The 18,424-nt window shown below is 46.8% G+C and overlaps 1 protein-coding gene across 1 annotated transcript in view; it reads right to left on the reverse strand.

The window, feature by feature from the left end:
• Positions 1 to 4: 4 nt before the first annotated feature.
• Positions 5 to 18,424, reverse strand: part of LOC135111211 (bromodomain-containing protein 4B-like) — a 109,849-nt gene continuing 91,429 nt past the window's right edge. Inside the window, exon 4 of the mRNA XM_064024327.1 lies at positions 5 to 524. Coding sequence (XP_063880397.1) covers positions 5 to 524 — 520 coding nt within the window. The remainder of the gene's footprint in view (positions 525 to 18,424) is intronic.

The raw sequence follows: 18,424 nt of genomic DNA on the forward strand, positions 1-18,424 counted from the left end.
TGCGTCACCCCCACCACGCCGACGTCGTTGTCGCTGTCCACGTTGTTGTCACTGGGGGCGGCAGCACCCGCCTCTCCAGGGCCAGGCCGGGAGGAAGGGAGGTGCGGGCGTACGAAGTAGGGGAGCCAGGCCGCTGAGGGTCACGCCAAGTCTCCGTTTCTCTCTCCTCCTCCCGCCCCGCCCCTCCACCGCCTCCAGACAGGTTCACTGGAGACTCCCGGTGGGGCGGGGCCACGATCACGCCGTTTTGCTGCGGGAGTTCGTGGGTGTGCGGGGTGGGGGGCGGGCAGGAGTCCGGCAGGACGTGCGTGGGGCGGGTGAAGGGGCACGTTCCCGCCACATGGCGCGCACCGCACTCCCCGCAAAGCTTGATGCGTATGGCCACGCGCCTCTCATCCTCCTCCCTCACTCCCCCAACGCCTCCCAGCACCGTGGTCTCCTGCTCCTTGACCTTGGACTGCAGGAGATCGGCGGGTGGCGGGCGTAGTTCCGGCGCCGCCACCTCCCGGGTGTCGTACAGCCGCCTGGTGGAAGGAGACAAACATAACAGTGTCAGACAGTGGTAGTCAACAGGTATTGATCATGGCACGGCGGCCAAGCATTGATTAGGTGGTCCGCTGCTCCACACAGGTGAGCAGCGCCACCTGTTGAACCCCCACCACGCCCTCCCCATTCCCCACCCTCTCATCTACTCTCCCTTTGAAGAACCTCCGGAGACATCAATTCCACCCCAGCCTTGCACCCTCAGTAAACTATACAATGCATGCAGTGGTGTGCACGGTATTCATGACCACTGGAGCTTAAGTGTCGTGCCCGAGACTTCCAAACTTCTATTGGAGGCGATTCGTTCCAAGGCAGCGACCCCTGAAGCGTGGCCAGTCTGAGTACACGAGACGCTCTTGTAGCCGATCATGATGCGTTAGATCATTGAAGACCAAAGACGCATCCACGTGAACCGATCCTTTGCTCCTCAGCCACAGAGCCACAGCACCACACTGACCCAGCATGCTTCTTGCGGCTAAAGCAACTAACACAGCACCTGTTGATTTATAATGGATGCGAAAAAGACAACTACCTATATCACTTGCCAAAAATATTTATATTCTAAAGAAAAATAGGCTTCCTTGTTCATGAAGAATGGACAAGATCTGGAAAACCACGAGCCAGCGGGAGAGCAGCGTGTCGAGGTTGAAGATGATGTGAGGTGTCTGCCCCCGCGAGGACTGCTATGCTAACACATCCAGCGGGACCATTAGTGCGTTGTTTTGGTGCCAAGGCGCGCCATTGGTCGGGATGGCAGCTGTTGCAAATAAATGACTCCAAGCAAACAGTGTCCTCTGAGCGCATAAAACTGCTATTTTTTCGCGCGTGAAAAAAAAAAAAAATTCCCGAGAGCCGTGCACAGAAGAGAAACAAATAATACTTAATTTCGATGGAATTCAAGCTGAACTGCATCACCGTGTACGCTCTTCCATTTCTGAGATGTTCCCATTCTGCGATCCACAGCAGGTGACAAGTGTCGGAGCTTCAAGGCAACACAGTCACGCAGCCACGCACCAGCACAGGGGAGGCGCGGGACTGACACATGCTGCTCACCTCCCACTGTGCTTGATTCTGGCCTTCATATGACTCGTCCCTCAGCCTTTTTTTTTACTTATTTTTAAAGGCCCCAGGTAAAAATACACTAACAATGGTCCGCCGCCTCAATGATCGCTCCACGCAACTCATTTTAATTAGCGTCCACCTGCTCCCGTGTCGGGGAAGAAAAGAACACGCAGCCGCTAAAGGAAGAGAAACGACAGTGAGGCGGGCAAAGAAATTAACTTCTTCCCAAACTATTATTATCCCTCAGCTCAAGTTCTGTTCCCTTTTTCCCTTCCTAACTCCGCCGCCCCTACCTCCTTAGTTATGCTGCCTCCCTCCACCAGTTAGCCGCGCCGACCTCCGCCGCTGCTGCTCCCCGTCCTACCACCGCCGCTGCTCCCCGTCCCACCACACCGCCACTCCCAGTCTAGTCAGCCACTCCCAGTCTCGTCCTCCACTCCCAGCCTCACCCACCACTACACAGCCACTCCCAGTCTCATCACCGCCGTTCTCTCGTGTACTCCTAGTCACTGCACTATCCGTTCTCACCCGCTTCTCCCACACTTTTTCTCTGTCCCTTCGCGCTGTAACCTCACAACGCCTTCGTCCGTATATCGACACATTTTATCCGCGGCAGCATCTGTGAGCAAAAGTGTCAAGGGAACGCGAACACGTTTTTTTTCTTTTTGTTTTTTGTCAATCAGAATCTAAATAGTCGCGTTATTTCTGCAGCTTTTAAAAGGCTTACACAGCACAAAGGAAAGACTATAGTTTTCAGCCTCTGCCGCTTTCGAACGTTTAGCTTCATTTATTTATTTATACAAATGAATGAAACGGCGAAATATTGTTTTTGTGTGTGTGTGTGTGTGTGTGTGTGTGTGTGTGTGTGTGTGTGATGGCTATACTTTTTCGGTACGAATCCTATTAAAATAATTGCACGGTGCAGTGTGTGCTGCAACAAATTCGTATGTTGTGCGCCAGAACATACAAACTTTACAAAATCTCGCGATGGCTGATACATTTTTTGCCCGCTTGATGAGTAACGTTGCAGAGAGAGAGAGAGAGAGAGAGAGAGAGAGAGAGAGAGAGAGAGAGAGAGGAGAGAGAGAGAGAGAGAGAAACATATACATATACTTTTAATAACATTTCCCCCGCCTCCGTGCTAGTGGGAGGTTCTGACGCTGGTCAAGAATGGCTGGGTGAAGGACGCACCACCACCACCACCACCACCACCACACCATCCACTTCCACTCACCCTTCTGCCTCAATGGGTTCTGATGACCTCCACTGAACGGCACCAAACATTACAGCTAACAGTGAACGAGCCGAGTTTAGTTCCCGTCTCTCCCGGTGCGCAGTATAATGGGCTGGGAGCGGAGGAGGTCGCAGCAGTGGCCAACCAAGCACCCAGCACTCCAGGCCCGGTGTGTAGTGGTGCTGCTGCAACTCCACGGAACCCTGACAGCACTGGTTCAATCGTCCGTATATTACGTTCTCCTTTTTTTTTTTTCCGCTGTTTTCGTTCGGTCGATGGAGTGTCACTGGTCCCTGCCTGTATTTTCTGTTCGCCGCTTTTAGTCACCAAGACATATTAGGGAAGGAATGGGCGATTTATACTGCACAGCTGCCCCGACTGGTGAGTGGTGGCGGTGGTGGTAGTGGTGGTGGTGGTGCTGGTGGTAGTGGTGGTGGTGGTGTGATGTGTCACGAAATGCTTCCGAAACACATAAGAAGCCTGTATTTGTCAACTTCCTCCACCCATGGCATCCCAGTTCCTAGTCTTCGTGGAGCTCTCAATACAAAGCAGTTTATTAGTCTTTATATTAACTGCTGCGCGATTTATAGACATGAAATTCAATGGACTTAGTGACATCCTTACTTACTTACTTGAGCGCGTAAATTCAATGACTTATTTCGACTAAACCCTTCTTTCTATTTTTCTTTTTAAGTTTGGTCAAAGAAATGACGTTAGTTTTGGGATACATTATTTATTTTACACTTTGAGAGAATAGGAAAGGCTTAAAAGAATCCGACCGTTTATTCCGTAAGTGAATATTTAACGATCTATTTTAAACAGGCTCACCTTTCCATTTCCTTCAGCCTGGCCGTAAAGAGACGTTAGTTTGATGTTTCATGTGATCAAGGAAGATAAATGAGATGCAGATAACTGAGACTGTACCTGTATATCTAATTATCAATTCCGACTAACCTCGCCTTGTTATTCTTCACAGTTCGACCAGTGAAGTGACAGCATCTCTTGAATACATATTTTATTCAACGCTAAGTCTAAAATGGAGTGAAAAATGCATTTTGTTAGTGCATATTTGATTATTTACTATGAATAACTGCGCCTTTCTCTCCTCTACCTCGACGTCTGTCTATTGACCATCTCTTAGTGGCTGGGGGTGTTTCCCTCTCCTCCCTACTCTACCCATCTCTTCTCCCTCCCTATGTTCCCCGCAACAAAACACCCTCGCTTTGTTACCTTTGTCAGAGGGAGGGAGAGAGAGAGGGAGCGAGGGAGGGACGGTCAGATGTATACACGCAAAACACATCCACTAAAATGCAACTAATATTTTTAATGATACACGGACCAGAAAAAAAAAAAAAATACACGGGGGCAAAAAACGAGAGAGAGAGAGAGAGAGAGAGAGAGAGAGAGAGAGAGAGAGAGAGAGAGAGAGAGGAGAGAGAGAGAGAGAGGCTGCCCAGGTACGTACAATGTGAGGGAGGAAAAAAGAGGGGAAAGGGAAAAATATCACGAGCGGACGGCGACGCATGCGCAAACAGAACGAAAAAAGCAATTACATTTTACAGTTTCGAGGCAATACCGGAGCAAAATCACAACATTAACTTTTATAATCACATATTGACAATAGCGGTCCGTGTGGGGAGGTGAGAGGGCCAGCTGGGAGGAGGAGGAGGGAGGGGGGAGGAGAAGAGAGGAAGGGGACGGTAAAGGAGAGCAGGAAGGGAGGAAGGAAGGACGCGAGGGTGAGAGAAAGGGAACACAGGGGGATGGAAATAAGTAAGAATGAAATGAAATATAAAGTGATGAACAAAAAGGAAGAAAAAATGATATAGTTTCATGATATATTTAACTGAAATGAGTCCAGGCGTTCGTAAACCAACAAACGATAGTAAATGGAAAAGAAACGAAGATTGACGACCAAAGAGCATATAAGAAAAATAGAAAATGATAAAATTATGGAGACAAAAGGAGGAAAAAATACGTTCTCACTCAAATGAATGCACTTAAATGAATAAAAAAATATCAAGTCTAGAAAAGAAACTCCACTATAATATCAGTGAGTGGACAGATGTTAATAATTCATTCAGCACAATAAACATTTCTAAATTTCAAGTGCTACTCAGAATAAAGTGAATAAAGATGGTGCTGCTGTGAATGAGTGACTGGAAATGCTCTCGATCACTTAAGAAAATATAATTCCAAGCTAAACGAAATTATCTTTAACGGTACTCAGAATAAAAGTAAACTTGTAACCTAGCAATAAACTAATAAGATCGGTAATGTATCCGTTCCTTTCAGTCCTCCATTGATAAAAAAAAAAAAAGCTAAGGTCAGTAAAAAGAAACTTATTCTACGCTAATAAAAAAAAAAAGTTATGAAAATGTGATCTAAGTAAATAAAAAAAAGTTATGAAAATGTGAAGTTTTATATTCAGATCAGGAAAGAAAATAATTATTACCAGAAAGGAAAAAAAAAAAAAACTCTCCGTGTAGTGGTGTGTATGTGTGTGTGTGTGTGTGTGTGTGTGTGTGTGTGTGTGTAATGATGGTTTATGACTTATTTTCTCTAATGTTTATTAAAATTTACTCAACTGATTTTCTTTCCATATTAAGCCTGCTGAGTTCTGTCTTTCGTTTTGCTGTTTATTCCCTCCTTCCCTCTCTCTCTCTCTCTCTCTCTCTCTCTCTCCACTGAGGTTGACAGAGGGTAATCGAGTCACGAAATAATAGCAATACCACTCGATAGATTTACCACAAAAGGACGATCAATGAAGCTTAACGTGAGAAACAAGAACAAAAATAACACGTGCAGGAAAGCGCAAACGAACGAACGAACACGGCATGGGGAACGGGAATTGAAGAGTAATTTTATCAAGGCGCATTAGCTGTAGAATATTAATAATGAAACAAGCATATTAGCAACGGGGGAGATCAGACCATTAAGGGATTACCATGGGAAATGGCTGACTGATCACAAAAGCACTGCCGCCACACTCAGCGAATACACGTGCTTAATATCCAATCACTGGTCGGTAATTCACAGTAACAAGAGCGATGAGAATGATGGTGGTGGCGCCGCTTTGATCAGTACCAGGAGCGCCAGATACCCACCATGATGACAGTAAACGTAATAAAAAGGAATGATAGTTGATGTAAGCTACAAATAAAGACTAGATGGTTCGTAGCCTTGGAAGGAATACTAGATAAATTCACAACAAGATTTAGGAATTGTATAACTCACAACTAACACAATTTATTCTTCTTTTCTCTCTGACGGCCTTCGTGGTGTGGTGGGGAGGTGGTGGCAGCAGCAAGGGGAAGGGAGGGAGGTGTCTGAGGGAGGGGAGAATGGGAGGGAAGGGGGGGATCTGCAGCACAATGAAAATATATAAATCAGATTCAGTTTCCAGGAATCTTTTACCTCTCGCTATTGAGTACAAATATATATATGTAATTTGGCTCGCGAGCTGCTTACACGGATGACAGATGGAAGAAGTGGTGTTCGTATTCAAAAAGCATTGTTTGTGGGCATATTATAGCATACGTTTAATAACACACACACACACACACACACACACACACACACACACACACACAAACACAAAAGGAGCCCTACAAATACTCCGACCTTGAGATGAATGGATGAATGAAAGGAGTGGATAAATGCATGAATGAATGGATGAATAAATAGATGGATGGACGAATAGATAAATGAACGGATGAATGGATGCATGTATGTTTGTGTGGATGGGCCATCGTCAGGAGACAGCCAAGACAGCGTGGCGCCGCCCTCCGCTGGCCACAGTTTCCTAGCACCAAATAAAGAGCCAACAGACATGATCACGAGAGACGCCCCTATACTCTTCAAGTTGAACTGGTGATTCCGCCCTCCTCTCACTCCCCCTCTCCTCCGCTCTCCCTCTTCCTTCCCTCCCTGCGGCCCGCCCCTCCCTCCCTCCCTCTTCGCGCCACGTGCCTGTGCGTAGGTTTGGTGAGAGGGCAGTAGCCGCCTCGTTCAAGGTGATATGTCGATTACTGGCGTTAAATCACGGCCGGTCTGGAGCGTAAGACGAGCGCCGCGAGGTTGTGGTAGTGGTGGTGGTGGTGGAATCATGAATGGTGGACGACACATGGCGGTGCTGGTGGTGGAGACTGGACAGAAAGACAGACAGACAGACAGACACACAGGGACGCACGCGCTTGGCTTCAATGCGCGAAGACTTAAGGCGCAATGTGATCTGAGCGTCTCCTTCGCCTTTACTATCCAGCATCTCTACTTAAGATTAAACACTGCGGCTCTTCACACACAGAAAGGGGACAATAAATCTACTGTTTTCTTTTTTCTTTTTTTTTTTTTTTCGCTTACGTTATTTCATTCATATTTCTTCGCCTAGATTATTACTCAAGAAGGAAAAGTGTAAGCGTGTATATTATTCGTAGATCTGACACACTTTTCCTTATTCATCTCTCACGTGATTAGATTAAGTATACACATCCTTTGCCTCATCTTCCGTAGCTCCGCGCAGTTTTGTTGGGTAATTACTCGTAATCTCATTCCCCGGGCAGCAATTTTACCTCTTGGATCGTCACTAATCACAGCCAGGCTCGGAGTATTTAATAAGAGAGAGTACAATTTCACGACGGCAGGAGAGGCTGGGAAGGAGGAAGGACCAGGAGGAGTAGGAGGAGGAGGAGCAGGAGGAGGAGTCACTGTTCCCAGCCTTCCATCTCTCGTCCTGTCTCCTTTAACCATGTGTCTTCTCTTCTTGTTTGTTTTGTTCCCCCGCTGAGGGTCACTCGTGATTCACAAGCCACTGGCAAAACGTCAACATAGCGCTAACATCACACTACCCTCTGACCTACCTAACGCTGGCGGCGGGCTGCGGCTGAGGGTGTGACTGAAGCTATAACACACACACACACACACACACACACACACACACGTGCATGGACATGAATGGCGTGTGGGGGGGAGGGTACGTCTTAATGCTGTTGTTCTCGTTGTTACTTCGATCGTTGTAGTGGTGAGGGAAGGGAGGGAGGGGAGGGAGGTGGTGGTGGTGGTGGTCGCCAAGGTCGTTCATCATCTTTGAAGGGGTTTCGTGTCTCCTCGGCAAAAAGCAGCCAGTCGAGGGTGCACCGTAGTGTCGAGCACCGTCGTAAATTAAAGCAGGCAAGTCACTCTGAATATTAAGTTCACTCTCTTGTATTTCAGAGCACCAGTTCCTCCTTTCCCCTTTAAACTGTTCCCACACACCCCCTCCCCCCTTTTTTTTTAAGTCTCTCTCTCTCTCTCTCTCTCCTCTCTCTCTCTCTCTCTCTCTCTCTCTCTCGTCACGCCGGTGGTGCTGAGCGAGGTGGTGCGCGGCCCTGATGGCAGCGGCAGGGACTATTAGCGTCAGCCAGCCCCGCCAATCTGTTTTAGGATTTCGGGTGCCAGGATCACCTTTAACCCGCGTCCCGGTCCTTCCTCCCGCCCCTCCTGCCGCCCCTAAGCAAGGTCACGCCTGCCACCTGTCTCTAGAAAGCACATACACACGCACACACTCGCGCGTAACTTCATTCATACTATTCGGAAAGTCTTCATAATGTTGTATTTTGTTTTTTTCTCTTAATGTTTGTGTGTGTGTGTGTTTGTATGTTGTGTCCTGGGAGTGTTTCGCTTGTTTGTGTTTGTGTTGTGGTTCTACTGGTTATCGATGGGAATACTGAAGTGTTGATTTGCTTCATTCCACTCCATTTTGCGTCTTGGTGTTGCGTGTTTGTGTGTTTGTGTGACGACTTGGGTTTGGTGGTGACCTTCGTGTTAATCTCCGTAAGGTGTGTGGTGACTGACGTGTCTGTCTTGGTGTATTGTGGACTCATGTTTGCCTTGATCTGTGGTGACTGTCACGTGAGATACTAAGCTGACCACCGTCAACGGACAAGATAGACAGTACACCTGAACGTTTAAACATCAACTTATCTAACCTTTCTACTCAAGTCCTCCCCTACGCTCCCACACACACACAAACACCATACCGTGACCACCTCGACCTCTGAAGCTATTTTGAGGTCGGCGGTGATGCGTATCGATCGAGGGGTGGCACGTGAAGGTGTAATTATTGTGACATTTCCTGGCCGTGTGCGTGCGGCGAGACATGTGTAGCGGGATGTGGCAAAACCAACTCCTACTCTCATATGCAAACGGGCGGGGCACTGAACATTGGCATAACACGACTCCCTAATAAAGAAGGTTTTTTTTTTTTCGTCTAAAGGATTAAGCGTATTCAGAGAGAGAGAGAGAGAGAGAGAGAGAGAGAGAGAGAGAGAGAGAGAGAGAGAGAGAGAGAGAGTGCGCGCGTGTGTGTCCCATCTTTCAGTCTCAAGGTCACATAGAGTTCAACCGCCTTTGATATTTTTGTGGAAGACTGAAACTTAATAGATTACTTTTACCCCCCTAATCTAATCTAATCTAAAGTAACAAACTGATCAAACAAAATTTAACCTAACCTCATCTTACGTAACATAACCTAACTAACCCTAAATGTAATCTATCCTAAGCTGAACTACTAAACCAACTAAACCTAAGTAAACGTAACTAACCAAAACTCTTTCGCTGTAAAAGTAGAGAGAGAGAGAGAGAGAGAGAGAGAGAGAGAGAGAGAGAGAGAGAGAGAGAGAGAGAGAGAGAGAGAGAGAGAGAGAGAGAGAGAGAGAGAGAGAGAGAGAGAGAGACGTATCCAATCAAACAACCTCAAGGGAACAGAGAACGCAACGCAACTCAACGCAACACAACACAACACAACACAACACAACACTACACTACACTACCCACAATGCAGTTCTACCCAGAGAAATCCAATACGGAAAAACCAACATTAATATTTTCCACGTTAAATAATAACAAATTTTTCCTGGAACGCTAGAATCTTGTACATCCAGAAATCCAGGAGTGGGAGGGAAATTCCAAGAAGCGTGAGAGGGGATGAGGGAAGCGAGGAGGAGGGATGGGCGGGGAGGACGCAGGAACGATAGGTGGTGACGGGGGGCTGGGGAGAGGCAAGGGAGAGGCAGGGGAGAGGTGGGAGATGGGCAGGAGGGGGAGAGAGATTTGAAAAGAGGTCTCAGTAACAAGTTGTCAACAGTGGAAGGAAATGTATTGCTTCCTTTTCATCCATTTCTCTCCTTCGTCTCTTCGACACACACACACACAGACACACACACAGACACACACACACAGACACAGGGTTCTTCTACATATGTCTTGCCTTTCTCGCATTTCTTTATATCAACAGTCTGAGGAAATTCATACTACTGATCAGGACGAGGAAGAGGAGGAGGAGGAGGAGGAGGAGGAGGAGGAGGAGGAAGAGGAGGAGGAGGAGGAGGAGGAGCAGTAAGAGGGGGACATGGACGATGACGAGAATGAAGACGAGGACTTCTTGGGAGTTCAGGAGATTGCACACCACACGACTGCATGATCAAAGAAAACACTCCGGCCCGCCCTTCTCCCTATGCCGGCGGAGTCAGGTCCTGCCATGTTGAGAGGCCATGCGGTGGGCAATAACAGGCGGCGTTTTATCGGAAAGATGTAAATGTTCAGAAATTTCCATCTGAGATAATGTGTGGCACTGCTCCTTAGGCTGTGAGTGCCGAGGCATCAGCAGGTGCAAAGCGAGCCCGGCTGCTGAGACTACACGGCGTCAGGTCTCGTAAAGATGACGCAGGGCGGGTCCTCACTCAGCTCAGCATTATGGTCCGCAAACTACAAGGTCCCTTCGACCCAAACAGCGGCGAGGCTCCGACCCTCAGGCAGCCACGCAAGCCAGAGCTCTCCGGCTCTCTCCGACAGGCCGCGGCGCCCCGTACAAAGGTAGCATGACCTAGGAGAGGGCATGGGGAGGATGATGACGACCCCGCAGTCAAATGCCGCTTTGGGAGACTAAATGACCCGGCGTGAAGTGACTTAGGAGACGCGTGATGGCGTGGCATGCCTCCTCCTGGCCGGCGGGTTGTGCTGCACCCCGCCGTTTCAACCACCTCGTTTAGTCGGGTAACACACGTTTCATCGCCCACCAAGCACCAAACGATCACGGGAGACAAAGATGGTGCAGTAATAAAATGCCCTTCCCTCTATAGTACCACCACTACTGCCGTTTCCTACGTTTATAGTATTCTTGAAGGAAAAAAGAAATAAAGTTCATGAGTTTAACGTAGAGCCAGTGCCACACCTGCGCGGACTCCTCCTGGTCGCTGTGGGGGCGTGGACGTCAGCAGCAAAAAATGACAAATAAATCCAAGTGGTAATGACGAGGCAGCGACAAGGGACGCGCCGCTCAGGCCTCTCAGCCACCCACTCCAGGCGACTCGGCTGCCAACTCGCGATAAGAGACGCCACCAGGCCGGGGATGGGAGGCCTTGCTGTTTTTCAGATTGGTCATTATTACTATTACCGTTATTGTCATTATTTTTAGTAATAGTATAATATCTGCATTATTATCATTACTATCATCGTAACTATCATTATTATTTTTAACATTATAAATATATCATCATCATCACCACCACCACCACCGCCATCACCATCACCATCACCATCCTCTTCTTCCTCGTCGTGATGGCCGAGTCATCGTCCCCGGTAAAAGGTGCCGCCGTGGTTTCACCGAGTAAGGGACTTTTAGTTTTTCCATTGAGCGGCTACGAATAAAAATTAATGAGGTGTGAGTCGAGATATATCGGAAGATCGGAAGCTGTAAACCTGTCACACTATCTCTCTCTCACCTATTGACATCAAGGGGAGAGAGGGAGAGAGAGAGAGAGAGAGAGAGAGAGAGAGAGAGAGAGAGAGAGAGAGAGAGAGAGAGAGAGAGGAGGTATAGAGGTGAGGATAAAAATTACAAGTGAAAACAAACATTTCCCTTGTAAACAACGCCGCCAGCCTGAAGATCTCGATAGTAAATTAACGGTAGACCTCAACACAGGCTCATCACACTAAGCAGGGCGCCCACTCCGAGGTGTAGGCCATATTTTTGTTAACGAGTTTGTTGTTCCACGAGACGACTGCAGCCAGAAGCATGTTCCCCCTCCCTAACGTTATCCCGGGTGGAGAAATACTTGGCAGGTTCAAGTTGTATCTGTCTGGATCTGAGAATCATGCCGTTACTTCTCGCCGGGGGAAGTGAGATCAAATGAATACAACTTGTTTGCCTGCCTGCCGCCTCGGTATTCGCAAACATTTTAGCTATTTTACGGTGTTGTCGTAGTCAGCGTCTCTTCCCGAAGGTGGTGTTTTCTGAAAGGGGAGCGGGCGTGCGTTCAAATCTCTCTCTCTCCTTGATTCTTCCGTCGCAAGATCGAAGGCTGAGATTCTTGGGTATTCTTCACAGCATCGTCAGCAGAGCATGTTGATCTTAACTCTAAATAACGTGTTCTAGGTGCGTTCTAATAAGGGTGTTTACAAGAATTGCTCCTTTTTTTTTTTTCTACATTTCCCGGAGAAAATTCTTTACCAGCAAAACACGGTATGTATTCTGCCTGGTGTGTTTACTGCCCCGATGTATTGCCGGGGAATTCTAATTTTTTCATGACTAATACCTAGATCTTTGTTTTTCCTCTCTAATTTCATTCCAGAGAGAGAGAGAGAGAGAGAGAGAGAGAGAGAGAGAGAGAGAGAGAGAGAGGGAGACGAACACATACCCTCATTGCACAGTACAATATCGCGATGCTGAACATAGATGGCCCTACAATCACCTAAACAACACAAAGCCTCTGTTTGACCACCACTACACCTGCCTCCTCCCTCATGCCTTACACACAAGCACTTTCCTCTCTACACCATTACCACCACCACCACCACCATCACCACTTCGACATTCCTACTTTCCCCGTGACATTTTGTTTCCACATTACTCGTGAACGGGGAGGGGGGGTACGGTGTGATATATGAAAATTTATCCGCTACGCTTTGGTCGTACATACGTAGAAGCAGGCGCCTCGTTATCTCGCTTCCGCTGCCACGCTGGTGTTGCAAGTTTTAAAAAGTTCCCCTCCCTTCGCGGCATCACCATTTTTCGTCATGTAATAATTTCCCTTCCAGCGCCGCGTGGGTTGCCGGGAAGCTGAATCGCGCGCCTTTCCTGCTCGTCCGGGGTGGCTAGCGCGCTGCAGTCTTGTCCAGGTCCGTGCCAGTGAGTACGAGGCAAGTCAAGGCAAAAAGAATCAACGCCATCTTCGTTTGTTTTCACTTGACACATTCGCAAACGCGGGCAAAGGGTCAGGAGCTCTCTCTCTCTCTCCCTCTCTCTCTCTCTCTCTTTCTCGCTCGCTCCCGTATCGCGGTTCACTGGCTTGGAAGGGTGAGAAATCATCCTTCCGCCTCCCACTCCTTTATCTACGAACCTTTCTCTTTCCGTCCTTTGCCACCTTGATTCTCACCCTCTCCCTCTCCCTCTCCCTCTCTCTCTCTCTCTCTCTCTCTCTCTCTCTCTCTCCTCTCTCTCTCTCTCTCTCTCCCCTGATATTAATTTTCTCCCCCTTCCCTGTCCATAATCAAAGTCGGTTGCCCTTCCTGCTTTTCCCTGCTTTTCCTGGTGCTTGGACTCCCCACCGCCATCCCCATCTTCCTCTCTCTCTCTCTCTCTCTCTCTCTCTCTCTCTCTCTCTCTCTCTCTCTCTCTCTCTCTCTCTCTCTCTCTCTCTCTCTCTCTCTCTCTCTCTTTGTGTGGAGTGTGGGCGGAGTGCGAGGGAGCGAAGCAGGTGATCCAGAGAGCGCTCCTCGGAAGGGTGGAGGGGGAAGAAGCACCGCATGGAAGATAAAAGGTGGACGGGCGGGAAAAACAGTGATGCAGAAGCGGGGGAATGAAAAGTGTGGAGTGTAAGCGTGTGAGGGTGAGTGGAGGAGGGCGGGCAAGGAAGAGAGAGAGAGAGAGAGAGAGAGAGAGAGAGAGAGAGAGAGAGAGAGAGAGAGAGAGAGAGAGAGAGACAGAGAGAGAGAGAGCAATCGAGGGAGAGGGAAGGGAGGAGAGGTGAAGGGTGAAGCAGTGGGGATGCAGTCACCTATGAAACGACGCCTTGTTGTGTTTCGCTGTCTAGAAATGAATACAAAAAACTGAAGAAAAAATGTTGAAAATACGAAGAAAAAAAGAACTGGCTAGACATCTGACGCAAATGGCTATGTATTCCAAGGTTTCTGTTACTTTCACCTTTTGCGAGTCATGAGAGGAAATCCCGCATGACATCAAGCAACCTGTATACCTGTCTACCTGTCCGTCCGTCCGTCTGTCTGTCTGTCTGTCTTTCTATCTGTCAAGCTTACTTCTCTCTCTCTCTCTCTCTTTCTTTCTCTCTCTCTCTCTCTCTCTGTTCCATTCCCTCACCAATACGCTTATTTCCTTCTTCCTGTTCTATTCTAATCTTCATTCTCCCTTTTCTCCAATTTCGTAGCTATATTATTCTCCTCTTGTCTTCTCTTCCGCATTTCTTACTGACAAAAATCTCCTCTTTTCTTTTCCTTTCTTTTCCTATCATTTTCTTTGTGGTCATATTCTTCTCCTCCTCCTCTTCCTCCTCCATACTCGTATCCTCTTGTCTTCCTTATCTCATCCTTTCTTATTCTATTTTTTCTGTCCCATTTTCTCCATTTTCAGTTCCTGTCTTACCCTTTCTTTCCTATAACTTTTCTTCCCTTCCTTAGTTCTTATCGTTTTTTTTTTCCAAGCCTTTTCTTTTTTTCATCTACGTATTTTTTTTTCACTGAATTCCCAACTTCCATCTCCTTTGTCTCTTTTCCCATAGTCTGTCCTATCAAGTATCATCATCCCCATTTTCTTTCTTAGCTCTCTTTCCTTTCAGAAACTTTCCCTTTTCCATACAGTTTTCCCATCGAATCACCCACTTTCATTACATTTTTCTTCCTCCTTCCTATCTCCTGTCCCATTACCTATCATTCCCAGCCCCAGTAACGGCTCCTTCCCTTCAGACATCTTCCCTTTTTCCTATATTATGCAGTCCCCCCTTCCATACTTTCATCTGGCCTCTCTCCCTGCCTACATTCTGTCCTATCAGTATCATCCGCCCTCGCTTCCTAGTTCTTATCGACCCCTTTTCCTTTCAGAAGTCTTCCCTTTTCCCTGTATCGCGCCATTCCATTCCGTAGTTTCATCTCTCGTCTCTCCTTCCCTATCTTGTGTCCTATCACCTATCATTCCCCACGGCAGTGACGGCTTTACCCTACCAGTCCCTATGTGTTCCTCTCTATCCCCCTTGTTCTCTCTCCCTCGCTACCTCCTCTCCCTCGCCCTCCCAGCCCAGTAGTGGCGGCCCGTCAGCCCCAGCGGTAAGCAATATTTATTACCACTGCGAGGCAAATTATTAGTGTGCAGGTGTTTGCCTCCTAACGAGGGAATCATGAGAAGGCTGTGCGATTTATCATTCATCCTCATCCCCTCATCCCCTCCCTTTAGCCCACCCTTTCCCCTTCCTCCTATGGTCGTCCTCTCTCTCTCTCTCTCTCTCTCTCTCTCTCTCTCTCTCTCTCTCTCTCTCTCTCTCTCTCTCTCTCTCTCTCTCTCTCTCTCTCTCTCTCTCATTCTCCTTCATTCGTTTATTCCTTTGTTTCTTATCCTTCTTAGTGTTTTTCTATTCCTCTTCTTCGTTTTCGTGATGCTTCTACATTCCTCCGTCTCTTGTTTTCTTTTCCTCTATTGCGCTCTTGTTCTCGTCTTCCTCATATATTCCTTTGTTTCTTATCCTTCTCCTATTATTTGGGTTCCCGTATTTCTTTCTGGTATGCTTCTTCATCCTCGTCCTCCTCCTCTATTCCCTTGTTTCTCGTCCTCCTTTCCTCCTTCTCTGGTTTACGTATTATCGTCATCCTTCTCTTTCTTCTTGTATATTCCCTTGTTTATCATCTTTCCTTCGTTAGGGTCTCTTCCCAGTCCTCCATCTCCTGTAATCCCTTATTTATCATCGTCCTTCCCTACTCCTCTTCCTCCTTCTTCTTCCCCTTTCCCTTTACCTATGATTTCGTGTCCTCCTCTCTTCCCTTTCGACAAGTCCTGCTCTTTTCTACCGAGGGGCAGGACATCTTCAGCTTTTAGTGGGACTTGACAGCGTTCTTGATTTAAAAAACATGAATAATGAAAGTAATCCATTTCTGAGAAGTTGCTGAGAATATCCTTATCTCTAACGCCCGTAAAAATAGATGAGAGAGAGAGAGAGGAGAGAGAGAGAGAGAGAGAGAGAGAGAGAGAGAGAGAGAGAGAGAGAGAGAGAGAGAGAGAATAACGAGAACAAGAAAGGAAAATTAAATAAAGAAAGAAAAAAACAAAGAATGAAATAATAATAATAAGAAGGACTAAACGAGAACTAATAAAACGAACGATAAACAAAGAGACACAGTAACGAAAGTAAACCTCCAAATATACACGAAAGAACAATGATAAAAGAAAAAAAAAAACAATTAAATACCTATCAAGTTCTCAACAACACCAAGAAAACAGCGCAGGATCAAAAGTACAAAAATGAATCGAGAGCGGAGGGGCGACAAGGAGGCAGAGCGCGTCACTAAGCAATGGGTGACAGGCTATCATCCGTAGCGTGATAACAAATGGTGGCAGCGATGGGACAAGCGCGCACCATACTCTGAGACACGCCGGGAATGTCTGCCTCAACACGACCGCTGCCTATGTGGTCCTGTTGTTGTTGTTGTTGTTGGTCGAGGCAGCGTAGCATTATGACACTCAATGACGGTGCTGTCATATATATTTTTCTAACATATTAAACGTAATTAGAGCTCCCAGCTAACCGATATTTGACAGCACCTCTCATAAATTACGTACGGATGCATATATGAAGGAATAAATAATGCAGCTAAAACAATATCGAGGTTTCATATTACGTTACATTGCATCACTTTGTTTCACTTCATATAGGCACGGACAGTTGTTCAAAGAAGTATTGTTGTGTTGCATGAAATATTTCAGATAAAGTGTCAGCTTCTAAAAAGTACCTCAGCCTGTCACATCCCTAGTTTTCCTTGGTCACCGCGGAGCTCTTGAAGTAAAGCAGATAATTAGTCTGTACATTAACTCTTATTAGACTTATAGACATGAAACTTACTGGACTTTGTGAGCAAACTAAAATAGCGAACACTCTCAGTTTTGGACAAGTACCTCAGCTAGTTGCAGCCCAGTTTTTCTTGGTCATCGCGGAGCTCTTGAAGAAAAGCAGGTAATTAGTCCATACATCGATATTTATGAGACTTATAGACATGAAACTTACTGGACCTTGCGGGCAAACTAAACCAGAAGACTCTCTCGGTTTTCTTCCTATTATTTGATTTAGGAGCAACATTCTAAGTGATCTCTATGTATCCATTTATTTTTCTCCCTTAGTCATCCTCCCTGACATAAAAAAAAAAGATGATAATTACGTAAATAAATAAATAGATAAATAAGAGCTGTACATGACCACTTTACTGTAAACGACCAGTAAAGTTTTCGTAGCGACCATCAACATCACAAACACACTTGAGAGTTTGAACGATAAAAAAAAAAAAAGAAAAGCCACAGTTGGTCCGAAAAGAAAACAGCTCTGAGTTTCATCTGGTAAATGTCCAACAGGGCGAGCACATCATTGTTCTCCCCATAACAGGTCCGAGTTGCGTTCCGACGTACTGGGGCTAAAATTTATGTTGGTGGATCAGGGGACGACTCCCACACGCGGGGCAACGCATCGGGACTGTGATAAATGGCAACGCGGATGACTTGGTGGTGGTGGTGGTGGTGGAGGAGGTAGTGGTAGTGGTGGTGAACAGGGGGGTGCTAGATTACACTACACAGCTACTCACATTATTGAATCTCAAACTGTTATCTTTCTGGGAAGATATATATATATGCTTGTCGGTATTATAATGTGCTGTGCGTGGAACGTTGTTATAGAAATTCATTGGTGATGGTGGTGGTGGAAACGGTGGTGATGGTGGTGGTAGTGATGGTGTGGTAAGGAAAGGCGGTGATGTTCAGTAGTATAAATTTAGACGGTTCACTAAGACTCAGAACTACACAACCTTTGCTTTGCTCACTTAAATAGAGTACAAATAAATGGCAATAATAACAATAACATTAAAACCAGCAGTTATTCACAACTTTTGGCTACCTGTACTTACAAAACATTAAAGAAAGAAGCACCGCTGCACCAAACCAAGCAGAGAACACGTCGCTTCACTGCACTAAATAACACTTTACCAGGTTACCGCAGACATTTTGTTAATCCGCGAAGCCTTATCTTGCTCAGAGGACGGCGATGTGTGATGATGCTGGTGATGAATGGTGATGGTGGTGATGTGGGTGGTGCTTAGTGGTGAGGGTGATGGCTGGTGATGAGGATAATGGCTGGTGATCTTGGTGGAGAGGGTGGCTTATAATATAGGTGATGGGTGGTGGTGTGAAGTGGTGATAAGGGGTAGTGATGACGGTGATGGGTGGTGTTGTGAGTGATGTTAAGTGGATGGTGGATGGTGATGTAACGAGCAACACCCATACATAATGTTCATACATCCCTTCTGCTCCACTTTAAGCCTTCAAATACGTGGGTGTATAATTCTTTA

This window comes from Scylla paramamosain, chromosome 21, assembly GCF_035594125.1.
Source record: "Scylla paramamosain isolate STU-SP2022 chromosome 21, ASM3559412v1, whole genome shotgun sequence".
Classification (NCBI taxonomy): domain Eukaryota; kingdom Metazoa; phylum Arthropoda; class Malacostraca; order Decapoda; family Portunidae; genus Scylla; species Scylla paramamosain.